General features: G+C 32.7%; 1 protein-coding gene across 1 annotated transcript; it reads right to left on the bottom strand.

The window, feature by feature from the left end:
• Positions 1 to 906: 906 nt before the first annotated feature.
• On the bottom strand, positions 907 to 5,977 carry LOC103841175 (E3 ubiquitin-protein ligase PUB22). Its single transcript, XM_009117697.3, has 2 exons — positions 1,601 to 5,977; positions 907 to 1,067 (listed from the first exon to the last, which is right to left on the bottom strand). Exon 1 carries the CDS (start codon positions 3,033 to 3,035, stop codon positions 1,728 to 1,730), a length of 1,308 nt encoding a protein of 435 aa, XP_009115945.1. The 5' UTR covers positions 3,036 to 5,977; the 3' UTR covers positions 907 to 1,067; positions 1,601 to 1,727.
• Positions 5,978 to 17,594: the final 11,617 nt, after the last annotated feature.

The following is a 17,594-nucleotide window of genomic DNA, read 5'->3' on the forward strand; positions in this document are numbered from 1 at the left end:
TTTACTCGTATCAATTATACAACTACAAATATCCTTACAGAATAATAAAGCAAAATGTAATCCAAATAAAAATTAACTTTGGGATTCTTTACAAATTAGCCGCGCGAAGTGGCGTAGTCGTAACTGTAACACGTTCACTTCTCGATGAATTCAATTCTTATTTTTAACAATCTTGCGGCAAGTTTGGGAAGTTGGAACTAACTTCGTCCCAGCTGAATATCCGTTGGATTGGCTTTCTCAGTCAGGTTACGCTTAAGTTAGGTGATCCGAATTAGAGGAGGTGCGGGTCAACTTGCATCGTGGGATGAAATGGAAGACTTGCATCGCGGGATGATATGCTATTTAGAATTGCAGTAACGTGCTTTGGATTTATATATATTGATCTCCTAAAACACAATATTTTGAATGCACATTCTCTTTGTCTTTCATCTATACCGATGTTGATATGTCTATATATAGATCGTTGAATTGTATATTTTAAGTTAGTTTTCCAAAATATTTCATGTTTAAAATAATTTCAAACTGAATGACCTGAAAATAAAATGATTTCAGTATATATAACATGGCCAGTGAAAGCCAACACGCATATCACGGATTTTGGTATCTACAAACAAATAACAAATCTTAAAGAGTATCTTGAAATAAAAAAATTAGTCATGGAATGAATGCCATGTCGACTAATTCCATATATATAATGGAACCCATACATTAATGGGGTTAGAGACTTAAAAATGTTGATCATAGGGACAAGCAATCGCATTGTTAGCTCCACAAACATAAATGGTCAGAAACGTTACACATGAAGCATACGTATCTCTTAAGATTAGGTTATCTACGCAATAAAAATGAGAAGTTGAAAGAGATGGTCTCCATTATTTTTGTGGAAATGAACAAAGAGAATACAAATAATGAAATAGAGACCCTTTAACAATAATGAAGAAGCAAGTGGGAACCTGTAGCCATGCAACTTGTGATTCCATTTATTTATTTGCAGTCTCTAATAATTCCATATAACAACCGACTATTATCGACAATTGAATGATATTACAAAAGCAAAAGAAATTCTGAAGGGCAATTGTCAATAATAGCACCTTTTGAAGTTTATGTCTCAAAAATAGCACTAGAAGGAGAAAGTCACAAAAATGACATTCATTAAAGGGTAAAATATCTCTAATACCTTTGGTTTAAAATTAAATAAATAAATAAAAATAAATAAAATAAAAATAAAAAATAAAAAAAATAATTTTTTTTTTATAGTTTCAGATTATATGTTTTCAGATTCGAAATTTTTATAATTTTTTTTTGAAATTTTTTTTATTTTTTTTTTTAATTTTCTTTTTATAATTTAAAAATACTTTTTGAAACTGTTTCTAAAATTTTTATTTTTTATTTTAGTATTTACTTTTTATAAAATTTTAAACCCTAATTCCAAAACCCCACCCCTTAACTCTAAACCCTAAGGTTTAGATTAATTAACTCAAGGGGTATAAGTGTATATTTACCTCTTTAATGAAACCTATTTTTGTGACTTTGAGCCTTGAGTACTACTTTGGGAACAAAAACTTGGTTTGGTGCTATCCTAGTCTTTTTCTCAATTCTAAACTTGGGTAAAAATAAACCACTCTATTTTGTTTGCTTTTAAATGAACTTATACTAACTCCCAAAGAATTGTTTGTATCTGATGAGAATTAATCAAACATATAAGTAGGTTCTTCTATCTTTGATGTTCAAGCTGGATACGAAGCATACAAGTTTCTTGGGACACAAGGTGACTCCCTCCAAACCCTAGCGTGAAGCTTAAGCAATTCTTTAGCCTTTTCTTTAGTCTTGTTCCCGCAACTCACTTGAAGCACAAGACACATCTTCGCCACAACTCCCAGTTGCAACATATCCTGCAATAGAGAAGGCGTCGCACAAAACCTCCCGATAGAAAGCAAAACCCTAACCGCCCTTTCACTAGTTATCTGAGAGACCCTAAGTATCTTCTTAGACACAACCGCAATAGCCGCACAATGATTCAAGAACTCAGCTCTTCCTTCTGCACACTGACATAACATATCAAGAACCACCATAGCCATCTCCAAAGTCCTTCTCTCAGATGAGAAAGTCTCATCCATCAAAAGCTCAATAATCATCGAGATCGCTCCAGCTTCCACAGCCTTGTGTCTATTCCTTCCCCATGGACATATTATCACCAAGATCTGCATTGCTGATTTCGTTGCCTTGTGAGAGATCTGGTCATGCAAGATCTGAACCACCTCGTTGAAAAGCTCACGTTCCAACAATATGATCTGCATTGGATCCGCAACTTCAAGAATCTTCTTGAGAAGAAAAGTCGCATAGGCTCTTGACTCGTAGATCCCACGTTGCATAATCTTAGTCAACGTTTTCACAAGATTTGTTCCCTTCTTGTTGTTTAAAAGACTCTTCCGGGCCGTCTCCGATGTGTCGAGATGATAGAGCAAGCTTAAAGCTTCGTCCATTAAGCTCCTAGAAGAATCAAACCGATTCTCTAGCATGTTTGACTGACAAAGATCGTTGAGATTCGACGAAGAAAGTGAAGGAGAAGGAGAGTTGTAACTATCTACCGAGTTGCTGACGATCTTGGCCAAGAACTCTGGAACGTTTGCAGCTTCTAAGCACCGCTTGTTCGTTGTATTCTCGGACACTATTTGACGAAGTCTTTTGAGGCATTTGACTTGGTTTTGATGTGAAGATGATGAATCTTTGATGAGCTTTTCGATCTCGGATTTAGAGATAGGAGGTTTTGGGGTTGGGATCCTCTCGATGCCGTGGGATGCGTTGAGAGTACACCAGGATTGGATCAAACGGCGTAGAGTATGGTTTGGTGTGAGATCAGTTTCGGTTATGACTTGTTTGGTGACCGGACATGTGTTTTTCTTACCGGTGAAGAGCCACTTCTCGATGCTGTCTCTGTCGTAGGTTATTCCGGTGGAAACTATCACCGGGTCCTTCATGATATCTAGAGAGATCGGACATAGAAAGAAAGTAGGAATCTCTATCTCTTGATCCATTTACTCGCCGGAAAGTATTTAAAAACTATGAACAAATCGACCAACGAAAGAATCTTTAAAATGAAAGTTTTGCTTCAAAGTGTAGTAGTTGAGATTTAGGAGATGTGAATTGGTTTGAAGAGAAGATGGTTGGGTTTTAAATATAAAGGATTGGAGAAATATTCAGAATTATTACAAAAGTCAACACGGAAAATACAAATACTTGCAACTCTTTTTGGATAGCTGTACCTATTCATTATTGAAAGGCGTTTATAGAACGAACGAGGAACGTATTTAGATTTGACTTTTTGGGTGGTGTTATAATGAATGCTTTTGTATAAAAAAAAGTAACGTATGAAGAGTGTTGACTTGTCAAAAAAGATGCGATTACGGCGAGGAAAGTGTAAATAGTTGCGAGGTCATTCGCAGATTGGTCGTGTGGCGGTGTTGATAAATAGTTTGTCTGCTTTGTGTTTTCTTTTTTAACGCACATGCCATAACTGCTGATTCCTCGCCCCTTTTTTTGCCATCACTTGTTTGACTTCTTAAAAAAAAAATCTAAAAAGCAGGCATATTTCAAAATTTTACTTATGAGTGTCTTATTCTTAAAAACATTTTAAGTTTTAACCGAAAGGTGGAGGAAGATTACTGTTTTTCGTCAACAAACACACGATTATCGTTTTATTTTGGTGATGTAGTTATTTTCTTGGTGCCGACAAAACCTAAGTGCCATCATCGGTCCGTTGTTTGACGCTGCAAATCTGATGGTACAATTTTAGACCGATGTTGCCTTGTTATGTTCAACTTTGTTTCTTTTCTGAATCCTTCCACAATATACTGCCCTATTCCTAAAAACATTTTAAAAATATCCTTTTTGAGGGAAAAACTTCAGTTATATATTTATATTTTCTTGATCAGGTAAATGGTTATGATGAATTTTTGTTTTAAATGAAGTTACTATTAAACTAAATAAAAGGTAATAACAACATTCTTTTTTTTTTTGAAATTTAGCATTCAGTGTACTTTAAAAACCATACTCATTTAGTTGTTATCTAATAAATGGACATATTGGTTATTTTCGTCTCAAGTAAAAAGTACTATAATTCAGTATAATAGATCATATATTTATATGAGTGAATTGGAAGTCTATTCGATATATTAAGCAAAACAGGATCTATTCTATGTAGATATCTTCGTGAACATATTTCATAGTATGAAAAAATGAACCGTTCGTGTTTGAAAAAATAAAATGAACTGTTCCACAAAAGCTAAATGATAGAAAACCTATATTTGACCAGTTAAATGTCTATACAAAAAATAAAGGTAATCACTAATAGACTAAATACATAAAGATGAATAAATGGAGTTGAGAGGAACAAAAAGATGGATAGGTCCATTTCTCCAACACTTCTAAAAACTAGTAGAACACATTTTTTGAACTTTTTATTGGTCAGTTTTAAAGTGAATGAGTTGAATTGTTTTCTATATTTTCAACTCAAATGATAAATTTAGGAAAATGTTTAATGATCCATTAACTCTTACATCATCAAAATAGTAAATGTTTAGATGAATTTAACCAACTTCTATTCCTCTACATACATGAGCCGCCCCTGGCATGAAACAGATAAAGCATGGGCCTGTGGCTGCCATTTATTAAGTATATAACCGGCCGCAAAGTTTTCAAACGTGTCAATTGTCTAGTGGTCAGTTGTTCAATACATCTACATTAGATGCAGGGTTCGAATACCATTATGTGCATAATTCTTTTTTCAATTTTCAGCCATTTTTTTTTCTGTCTTGACCTTGTGGTCTTAAAAAGTGTAGGACCGACTGTCTACATATATAACCATTTGCATCTACATAAACACAAATCTCGCCGTTCATAACGTATAGGTGATAGAACTCACTTCGAAAGTTGGTAAAAAAAAATTGATTTCTTTAACTATGGTCATTTTTTGGTGAAAACTATGGCCATATTTATTGCTATGTAGTGCAAATGCTCTAAAATAACGAAGTTATATTAGTCTTAAGTAATGAATTCCAACTCAATTTCAAGTTGCTCTACACCAAAATTTTAGCAAAACAAAAAAGAACAAAAAAAATCAAGTTGCTCTAGCCGCCACGGATTTCATGTACATGATTTTTGTTTTTGTCCATACGAAACTCGAAAGCATTTAACATGTGTCCTCATGAAAAAGTACCGAAAGTAGGATTTTTGTATTGTTTCGGTGAGAAACCCACTTGCTAGATACCACTTGGGTTTCGATGATGTATTGTTTCAGTGAGAATTTTTTTTTTTTTTGTCAGCGATTCAGTGAGAATTCAACTTGCTAGATACCACTTTGTGATAAAACAATTTTGCTTACATTAAATTTAAAAGTCAAACAATATGCTTTATAACTTAAACTAGATTCGGGCGGGTATTTATTTTCATATATGCATATATAGATATTTGTTTTACATAATTAGTATATACTTTTAATGTTACTCATATATTTAAATGTTTATATAATATTTCAAATAAAATAATTTTATAGTTTTAATGCTGTAAATTAATTAATTATTTCAAATCATCACATATATATGTTGTTTCTTATTATATAGTTTTATTTAATTTATTATGATCATGACCCGTAATTCAAAGCGGTAGATTTCCTTTAGCAATTTTTATCTTTATTCATTTTAAATAATAAATTATTGTATACAAATTTTTATAAGATAGGCTAATTTTGTGTACATGTATTGTATAGTTTACTAATGTTAACCGTTCTACCAACATATTATATTTTTAGCATAAATGTTTTATATTTATGAAAATAAAATATAATAACTTATTAATTTAAAATAATTTTATCATATTTAGTTCAATGTAATGGTTTTCTTTTAAAACGATATATATTATTACAAAATAGGTTAGAATTTTTTTTCATTTTATAAAAGATAACTGAATATATATATATATGTATAATAAAATTTCATTACTAATTATGAAATTAGTGAAAATATTTATATACAGTACTTGACAATTAAGATCTTGTTATAATATTTTTCAACAGATTTTTTTAGAAATTTTTAACATATATATATATATATATATATATAAATTAAATTAAAATATATTATGATTAGAGTAGTTAAAAAGATTATATATTATTAGCATTAAGGAAATACATTTAATAAAATTTCTAAATGATGGTCCAAATAAAATATCACACATGAAACAAGTCAGTACTTCTATTTTAATAGATTAGACTAGACTTTGACCCGCACGTCCGTACGGGTGTTTATTTTTCTTTTTGTTTCGAAAGAATTATTTATTTTATAATTAGTAAATATTTATTTTAATATTTAACATATAACCAATTATGTATTATTATATTTTAAAAATTGTGTCGTGAGAAGGTTTGTTGGTCGATATTGACCAAATGCTTGTGATATAGAAAATATTTATTGGTTGATATTGATCAAATGGTTCAATATATAATAATAATTGGAGTTATCCATGGAAAAGGTATTCAAATGATAAAAATTGTTTTTTCTTAGTTTTTATGCTCACTTTGTAATCCGGAGAGTAATGAACTAATAATATGTTCTTTGTAGAATTTTTATTGACTGAATCTATGAAAATTATATGGTTTATGTTTGCCAAGGTTATAATTTTATAGTGGATCAGTGTAGGATAAGAACATGCCATTGTATTTTTGGTATGATTCCAAATTTTTAAGAGTTTGGATTGCTTATAGGAAGAGGTAATGAATGGTTAAGATTTTTAATTAATTCTGGTTTTAGGAATGTTATTGAATTGACGTTTGTTTGGTTAACTACTATGTACAGTTTGGTTAGTTATTTAAATCAGATCTAAATGGTTTGATTTAAGTGTTAAATATGGTTTAAGGCTTTAAGCTAGTGTCATAGACTTGTAATATTTAAGGAAAACTGAGGGTTTATTTCAATTTGTACTCTAATTTTAATAGATTAGATACTTAATAAAATTATGATATTGGTTATTAAAACGTTTATTACATTTTAAGGGAGATTTATGAACAATGAAATAGCTTCTTTTTTTAATAATGAAATAACTTTACCTTATATCAAAAGTAGAAAACTATTTTCAGTTTTTTTCCGAATTAAGAATTTATTTTACATAATCTAATCCCTAATACATAAATTTTAAAGTTCAAAGTTCTTTGACAAAAAAAAAACTAAGCTTTAAATCTTGGTTAAAAACTAAACCATAAGCCCTAACCTTCAGCCTCTAAATACAAATCTTTAAACTGTAATCTCAACAAAATGTTTCATTTCCTTAATTTTCAAAGAAAAGTTTTAGTAGAAGTTTTAAGAAGTAAAGTAATGGGATAAAAGTTTCTAATTAAAGTGTTATGCTTTTTAGAAGAGAAATATATGAAGAATTCCATCCATTGTTTTGACGAAATTAGTACGTTTTTTTAATTATTTGAAGGCTAACGAAATTAGTATGTTATGCTCAATACATCTAACTTGAGTGTTATAAATATTTTAAATATATAATTTTATTTTAGTGTTATATATTGTGTAACTCTATAATATTGTTGTTATATTTCTTATTGGTATTATTAGTATATAGTAATTTTCTTACTACATTTTACTTTATTATTAATTTTTATTAATAATAATATATTTTCGAGCTAAATACAATAAAATAAAAATATGAAATAATCAAATAGAGAGCTTTCTTCAAAATATTAATTTTCTTCAATTTATAAATTTTACATATAATATATTTTTAAAATTTATTTATTTATATTTTAGAAAATAAATATGCTTAAGGTAATTTATATTTACATAATGTGTTCAAGAAAAAATACTTTAACATATATCATTTTAGCATTTTACGGGATTTATATGTAAGAACATTGTTTAATTAAATAATATAGTCCTTTTGTTTTGGTAAATCTTTACATAGTAGTATCTATTGTATTATTTTAGTAAATTTAATTGATATAGTATATTTTGGATGTTATGATATTATTATTTTTTAATTAAGACTTCAAAATATTAGATTGTCTTAACTTTTACAACATATATAGTTAATTCTTTCGTGGTGCATTTCAAAAAGTTATTCTTTATTATCTATGATTTTATCATTTGTAAAATTTGAAATCTTTTCATTTTGAGTTTGAATATTTATTTTCAAAATTTTGTATTTTGTCAAAAAAACTTCAGAAAATTACACAACTATTTTTGAGTTTGAAACATTACATAAATTTTGAATTTGTTTTTGTTACTATATTAATATAATATTATTAAAAAAATATTCGAATTTTCAGGTAATATTTTTTTAATTTTTTCTCAACAGATTTAAATCTGTAATTATATATTTATTTTTCAATGAATTACTAAAATTTCCTAGTTTTCTAATAACATATATTTTAAATAGTATATGAACTGAAGGTTATTTTTGATGAAAGAACTGAAGGTTATTATATACTATCATATTTTTGTATATAAATTTTTTTTAAAAATATATTATATTATTGAAAGTTTCAATATAATAAAAAAATAATATATATATTTGTAGATATACAAGTTTAACCTATGTTAATACATTTATTTTTGTATAAAAATATTATACATTTTACGAATTTTAACCCGTTTTAATGATGAGTTATAATTTATTTAAATAAAAATTTTAAAAACATAATTTTTTTAATTTTACCTATTTAATATAATTTTTCATATTTAATTCATATACAACTGTTATTTTTATATAATTTAAAATATAATTATAGAATTTATAAAAAATAGTATAAAATTATATTTCTTGTTTTATAATAAAATTTTAGTTATGTTGATTTATTGTAATATTATATTTCTTGTTTTATAATAAAATTTTAGTTATATTAACTAATTCATTAAATGGTCCTACTATGAGTTGTTAATAATAGATAAAAATAGAACTTTAAATTAATAGATTTGATTTATCTAAATAGACAATGGTTTTCAATCTTGCGGGTATATTTATTTGATATACGTGCATATAGCTCTTTTCCGTTCTTTGAGTGGTGGTCATATACATCCAATGAACTAAAATGTATTAATATATACGTATGTTGACCAGACAAAACACATATGAACATATACGTATATACATAAAATTTATGTATTTCATTTAGCTAAATTGTTAATTCCTTGATTCAAGTCTAAAGATGTTTATTTAATAGATGTTCGTTCCAATCAGTTAGCCTCGCCCACATCTTTTAACGAAAATTCCAATACTATGACGTAATCAGTAAGTTAGAATATGTGAAGAAAGAATTGCTAAGATACAAGTAAAAGATGTTAATTCTACAGAAGAATTTTATACACAATTTCAAAATACTTGATATTTATATATTTACGCCACTAAAGGTTTTTTTTTTCAGTTGATGAATGAACAAAATCAAACATTTGATTTTCTTAGAAAGGCAGCGACCATATTATCTGAATCAAAATAATAACATTTCTTTCCTTTGTAAATATTTATTATCTTAAACCATTACAGACTTTGCCTAAATTATTTATTTTCTTGTAACGAGTTATCATGAGTCTAGATCCACACATCTTCAATTAAGGACGAATCTCTTCCCAAACAAATATTCAAATCTTCGATCATCAATATCTTTCAAAATAACAAGAACCAATAAAATGATCAATATTTGATGTTTTGAATAATGTTAACATTTGAAGTATGTTACATTAAAGCTTCTCCAATGAATTACTTTTATATTTCACTCTAAAATATAGTAAATCTATTATAGAATGGAATATAAAAAAAATTATAGAATATCATTGGAAATGGTTTTAAAATTGAACATCACTCCGTGCTTGATTTGTAAGTTAAAGTTTACTGATTTTAAATTTCTCTTCAACAACCCAATAAAATTTTCAGACCGAATATCGTTACTAAAAATTATGTTTAATTATCCTTTTTAAAACGTTAAACTTATATTTAATGATCAAGGTATCAAATTCGTCCCACCACTAACGTGAATTTTAACTTCCAGATGAGGACGAATGTGAACAAGTACTTGATCAACTTACTTTGATTAATTAACTAATTCCTACGAGACGGTCAAAAAATGACCAATACGTATAGAAACAAGCGGCCGTTTTAAAACTAGTTATTAAAAATGACTTTGTCCTTTATGCCAGAAAAACGTTTTGATTTATAGAGATCGATGACTTGTCTTTTGAGAAAATCTAAGATAACTATACTCTTGGTCAAATAAGTAAAACCATGATATGGGCCAGTGGTAAAACGAAACCGTGCAGACATATAGAACAACATCAAGTCAATTAAGTATTATCATAGACAATACAAATATTCAAACGTATGTCAAGTTGTGAAATGGAAAGCATGGTCTTGCTCTTGGTTGTTTTATCCAATACAATTTTGTTACGTTGGATAATACACATTGAGGTAGTCTTATACAAGTTGATAGGTAATTCAAGTCTTATCACATCCCATGACATAGATTTTGCCACGGTGGAATATGTAAGTGGTACCTATAAATATTTTAAATAGGAATGCATAGCCTAGAGATAAGTTATTTGACATGGGACCAATTTGAAAAGGAAGTGTATACAGCTAAAACCCGCAAAATTGGTCAGAAAATAGACAGCTTCATACATGCTACCACATGGGTCTCACATTATTGGCTATTCTACATCTTCTTGGACACATAACCAACAATTCTTTTATTTCTCTGTTTTAATTGTTCCTACAGAGAAAATGTAGGAGTTGAATTGGCAGATTCATGCAACTTGATTGGTTAAATAACATATCTAACAATAATAAAGGGGGGGTATAAGCATCATCTAGGCCATCCACATCAGATTAAAAAATCAGCCAATCATATCCCTGAGACTGTCCACGTCAGCAGTCGGTGGGATCCACTTATTTGAATTTTTTTTACGATGATTTTGTGTTACTCGAGCATCATCTTATATCAAATGGGCTTGATAATAACGATTTTTGTGAGACGTAAAATGGGCTTCGTATCAAATAGTAAAAGAATGGCCCAGATGACTTATTTGATCGGTAAACTTTCTCCTCGATGGAAATCTAGGGTTTCTATCATCCGATTCAGATTCTTCGATCTCCGTGACTCTTTGTGTTTCTATGGAGCAGTCTGGCTTTCCCAAGCGCTACATCTCCCCCTATTTACCCTGTTCATCATTAAAGTTTCTAATCGTTACGTCTTCGTTCTTCGTCCCTATATATACTTCATGTTAAGTGCTTGAACCATGCATCTCAAATACACTCATCGATTTGTCTACTCGGCCCAGATTGTAACAACTACTCGAAAATGAAACTAGAGAAAGAAGAAGGTGACGGGAGGTGTAGACTCACTGTAGGACCATAAAGGATGAAGACGTTAGACGTAGAATAGTGCCATATCGGCGCATGACACACAGCTGCGGGCATCAAGATGTTTTCTCCATTGCAATAAGCACTGTATCAGGTTAAGCCAGACATAATTCTTATTTGAAAGTTACTATTTTTGAAATTTGATATTTTATTAAACTGTTTCCTATACTTCTTCTGTAGGCTGATCCTTAAACAGAAGCTAATAGACAGAAAGCCAGCTCGACATGGCACTTTTTCCGTAACCTTCACGTATGCCAGTTTAAATTTTTTTAATTGAGAAATTTTGCATTTTATTTTTTTTGGCTCATCGTGAACCAACCTAATAAGAAGGGGAACCATGGCAATCAGCATAATCCAGATCAAGTGAGAGCACCATAAGATGCCAAAAGGTGTGCGTGGAAATTGATTTGTTTTCCCAGTTTGGAACTAATCTATTTTTTATGTGGGATACGTTGATGGGTACGATGACTCTGTTCTGATGGCTAGAACGAAGTTATTTGGTTGCTAGCACAAACAGAGGCTGTAAGGCTATGTACGTCTCAGGCAGAGCTACCAGTACGGTTCTCAAGGATGGAACGGGAACGACAAGAGCACCTGTTGTGTCGTGCTAACGTGCTACAGAACTTGAGTCTTCCTTGGAGAATCCAGATCACTTTGAAACTTTGGCTGTCGTTTTCAACACGTCTACCAAGATGTAAACTTTCTTTATGTTTGTGGAGTGGGTTGATTCGAGATCGAAACTTTTGCTGATGAAATAGAGATTTTGTGTATGCATGTCAAGTAGATTTATGAGGCTAAAAGTGTTCACTGTACATTGGTAGGGAAAAATGCCTACGTAATGTTCAGTTGTAATGCTGGCGGTGCTATGGGAATGAACATAGTAATCAAAGGTGTGCATAATGTTATTGAGTTCCTCACCTATGATTTCCCTGACATGTAATCTCTAGCGAGTGTGGCTGCCTTGGTGGAGTTTGATATGCTCAGGAACCTCACCGTATATGCTGTTGCAGGCTCTCTAGGTGGGTTCAACGCTCATGCCAGCAACATATTGTTTTATTTATCATGGTTTACTTTTTCAGGTTGAGACATTGAGAAAAGGAACACAGTTTCCGTTTCAATAGGCAAAGAAACACGCATGGAGGTGTTGGGAATGAAGTCAAGGAGAGTAGCGACAATAGTGGCATGAGCAGTTTAGCCTGAGAGATATCTCTAATATCAGCAATTGCAGTTGGTCAACTGACAAGCAGTTACATGAAATACAATAGATATCTCTGGAACAACTACATGGACAGCAATAACGTTATCCGAAACTTGAACTTTCAAAAAGATTGAGCACAAAGAGTTTAAGTTTGTACCTTTTATCTTTTCAAGAAGTTGGAGGAAGCAAGAGAATACATTTATCGTCTTCCAAAACCAACACAAATAGCAGCTAAATTTTGATTATGTATGTTATTCATAATACATATGAAAATCTAATAATCCCGGAACATATAATTATTCTTGGCCTTTTGTGATTGTGGCACAACCCAATATGTGCATAAAAATATGTAAAAAGGTTAGTGATTTAAATAGATTATGGAACAAGTTTATTGAAAAGTAAACAAAGTCACTATTTTTAATGTTTTATCAAAGCAAGGTCAACCATAATGAAAAAAACTAGAGATGTCAAACAGGTTGGACCGTCCCGTCCCGTCCCGTCCGCCGCGGGCTGAGCATCTCGCGGGTCGAAGCGGTCCCGTCCCGCGCGGGCTGCGGTCTAGAGAAAGCCGGCCCAGTCCCGTACCGCCTAATTGCACAGGCCCTTACAAGCCGTCCCGCGGGCTGGACGCAAAAAGAGTGCAGCATGACGTTTCTCGACGCTGCAGGCTGCTCCAGTGACCACTACATACATAATGAATGATATATGAACACATGACCTATCTACTATTGGAGCTTAACAAAATTTTACATATATTAGTCTTGTTCTGTATTTTTTTTTCAATCTACGAGAGCATCGTTAGAGCCACTGGCTACTTCAGCAACTCGTATATATGTTAATTACTAGCCATTCAATCTGTTTCTTCAGATAACTTTGAAGAACTATAGTTTGTTGTTTGATCGTGAGTATAAAAAATTAAGTCTCAACTAAAGTAAAATTTAGAGAAACACCAAATGGTCCAAATCATAGTATTCAAAACCAAAAATCATGCAACTTAAACAAGAAATCTGAAATTGTAATTGAATCAAAACACCAAATCAAGATAACATTTCAAACTTGCTCATCTACTCATCTTCATCTTCCCCATCAACAATGGACTCAAATGTTGGTAATTTCTCTTCTTCTCCATCACCATCTATTTCTTCATCTACAAATATCAGTGTACAAGTCAGTAATGTTACTCTTACTAAAATTATAATGTGAGTTATTTACCATGTACGTAAGATTCATATCCTTTGATCCAATTCCTAGTGCATATCAGAGCTTGCACATTTTCTAGGAGTAGACGACTCCTATATTTGTTTAGAACTCGCGATCCAATACTGAAGGAGGACTCCAAAGCCACTGTTGTGATTGGAATACTTAGCAGATCACATGCCATTGCAGCCAAGTCACCATACCGATGCGCATTATCTTTCCACCAATCGAGGATGTCCAAGCTCTGGAAATTAGTAATGTCCAAAGGTGGTTCTTCAAGATAAGCTTCTAGAGGTGTCTTTCCACTAACAATTCCACTGACTTTGCGAAATGCAAAGAAATCCTAAGAAAATTAAAAAAAAAATATCAGAGAGGAAAAAAAAATTGGAGGCTGACGACAGAAGGAAAAAAATTGAACAGAAAAAAAAAATGCTTGTGAAAGATAAACACACTTCTACTCGTGAAAAAAATGCTTGTGTGAAAAAAAAAATAAACAGAAGGAAAAAAATTGAAAACACTCACATTATAGTTTCCAAACAGTCCCATTGATCCTGCCGCACAAGCTTTTTGCGGAACAGTGTCACGTGGCTCAGTGGAAGGTGAGTTATTCTTGGAGTTTTTGTCGTATGTCTCAAACAGAATACTGAGCTTGTCACGCAAATACTTCATCCCAATATTTGTCAAACTTCTCCTTCATCGGTCGCACCATGTATCTGACAATCTCATCTGCGCTTTCCTCATTTCTCCGAAGCCAATCATGGATCAACCAAACCTGATAGAAATACAGGTTTGCAGTCGGGTAATTCGAACCAGACATCAAGCTTGTGATCACAGCAAAAGGACCCAAAAAATCGCAGATATTAGCGGCTCTAGTCCATTCCTCATCTGTGGGCGCTGTTTTATAACCCTTCTTATCAAATGTCTCCAACTTAACAAATATTTTACGGTACTTGAGGGCTCTTTCAAGCATATAGTAAGTTGAGTTCCATCTCGTCGACACGTCCAGTATCAGCCACCCACTTTCTACTACACCCGCAGCATCCACACATTTTTGGAACAATTGTTCACGGCTTTCCGATCCTAATACATACTTAACACTCTCTCTTACTTTCTGCAAAGAGTCTCCAATAACCTTCAACCCATCTTGCACTATGAGATTAAGTATGTGAGCTGCACATCTTACATGAAAAAACTCTCCTCCACACAACAAATCATCATTCAAATTCAGCTGCGACTTCACAATGTCCTGCATGGAGTCATTACTTGTAGCATTATCTAATGTGACTGAGAACACCTTCTTATCAATTCCCCACTCTTTCAGTGACGTGAGGAGTTGAACCGCAATACTCATACCGGTATGTGGTGGTGGTAGAGCACAAAACGTCAGGATCCTGCTGTTCAACTTCCAATTCCGATCAATGTAATGTGCTGTCACACACATGTATCCTTCCCGTTTCACGGATGTCCACAAGTCAGACTTGAAGGAGACTCGTCCAGGGAGAGTCGCTAATTCCCTCTTGAGTGTGTCTCTCTCGCTTTCATAGAGTCTATACACATCTGCTCTCGCTGTGTTTCGACAAATGGTTTGGACATCAGCATTCAAATACTTCCACGTGTCTCTCACTCTTTCATACTCCACGTACGAGTAAGGTAGATCATGCTGGACTATTGTCTTAGCTACCATCTGCCTAAACACAGTATGATCATACTTGCGAGATACCACTTTTCCTTCGATATTGAGTTGTCGCTGCCTTCCTCGATTCCTTGGATACATTTTACATCTCTCCCGATGTCTTCTCAACCCACTGGTTCCATGCGAGTGAGATTGCCATGCATACTCACGTTTGCAATGATTGCATGCAGCTTTCAACTTTTCCATTCGGTTTTTCGACCACCTTGAAATCTTTCCAGACATCTGATTTTTGCCTCTCTTCCCTTTCCTCTTCACCGATTTCATCCTCATCAAACTCTTCTTCATCCAGTTCATCACCAAGCTCGGGTATGTCCTCTGCGACCTTCTCCTTCTTCTTTTGCGACTGAGTAGGCGAAACCTTCTTCTTTTTGGACTTAGTAGGCGACTTTCTTCTCCCTCCACGAATCACAGACTTCATAGGAACAGACTTCCCCTTACTACACGCCTGTGCAGACGAGCCAACGCCACCATCGATAGTTGATTGCAACATGGGTTTCCCCGTGGCTGTTCCGAAACTGGTCTGTCTGCGAGGCTTGGTTTTTTGGGTTGGTTGACTGATTTCAACATCAGAATCATCAGTATCATCAACAAGACTGATAAGCCTTTTTCTGCTTCCTTGCTGCTTCCCATCAGCACGAGTTACACCAGCTTCCTGAGAAGCGATCTGATCACCAGCCTCAGCTGCTGCAGCAAGAGTAGCTAAGACTTCCTGAGTGGCAAAGTCCACAGTATTTGGCGGGGTGTAATTCGGATCAAACGTCGACTGATCTTCGGACTGGCTCCTTGATCCCATGGTCTCTCTCGCTCTCAAGTTTTGTGTTTTTTTTTTCACGCCGTGGAATGAAATTAACTTTTTAGGGTTTCCTAAATTTTGTCTATTTTTTAAAAAATTTCTTAATATATTTTTGAAAATCTGTTATAATTGTTGATTTTCAAAATTCCAAATTTTATTATACAAGTACACAAACACAAGTAATCAAGCAAAGCAACGTAAACAAGCAAAGCAACGTAAACAGCAAGTGATCCGATAACCTACGCAAAGCCATCTAAACAAGTTAATGTTCTATCATATACGAAAGCAACCTAAACAAGTCAGTGATTCGATAACCTACGCAAAGCCATCTAATCTCGACTGTGTTCTATAGACAACTTACTAACCTGAGGTCATTAAAGCACCTACATTGGACGACTGGTAACTACTGGAGCAGCTGCTCAACGGACTCTTGTTCTCCTTGTGATAAATCCAATCCCTCAAGACAGAAAACAAACAAAAAAAAGACGTGTAAACAGTATGATCCACATACACAATGCAAAGAAGAAAATTATAAGCGGCTGGTTATCAATATGAATCGACAAGCAGGGACAAAATAAAGTAAGACCATACATGTTCAGTTGGATCCTGTATCTTCTTCTCTTCAACAAGGAGGCGGCTGGTTATCAATGAACAAGCTGGTGTGCTTATATCGTTTTGAGCCTACACCAGCTTTCACAGTGATTACCATCCGCCTCCTTCTCCATCTACATCAACAAAAAACATATAAGAGACTTGATTTGAGATTAAAAAAACATACCCTTGCAATTTTCAAAAACAAAAGACTAATCAGAGACTGAACACAAATACAAGAACAAACTGAATCGAGTTAAGACAAGCAGTGACTGAATAAAATATTCATTGTCTGGTAAAACTATACAGAAACCATATATTTTGGTGATTCATCTCACAAAAGAAAAACCAACAGAAGATATTAAAAAAAAAACTTGTAACATTACCAGAGATGGAGTCGAGTGCAACTAAGTCGTAATCAGAAACAAGGCCAACCTGCAAGGGGAAATCACAGCAGAGGAATAAGTAAGATCTCATACAGATAATCCCTATTGAAAAATATGTGATCAAACCGGTAAAGCATACTTCAAATAAATAAGCCGAGAAAGAGAAAAAGAGAAAAGCAATACCAGATTCCAATCATCATCAATTACACGCAGATGCTGTCTCCCTGTAATGAAATCACCAACTGTGTAAGCTCCGTTTTTACCCTGAAAGAAATCTCACACGATCAAACAAGCAAAGTTTCAAACTCTAAAGATGAAAAAGGTAAACAAGCG

This window comes from Brassica rapa, chromosome A09 (genome assembly GCF_000309985.2).
Source record: "Brassica rapa cultivar Chiifu-401-42 chromosome A09, CAAS_Brap_v3.01, whole genome shotgun sequence".
Classification (NCBI taxonomy): Eukaryota; Viridiplantae; Streptophyta; class Magnoliopsida; order Brassicales; family Brassicaceae; genus Brassica; species Brassica rapa.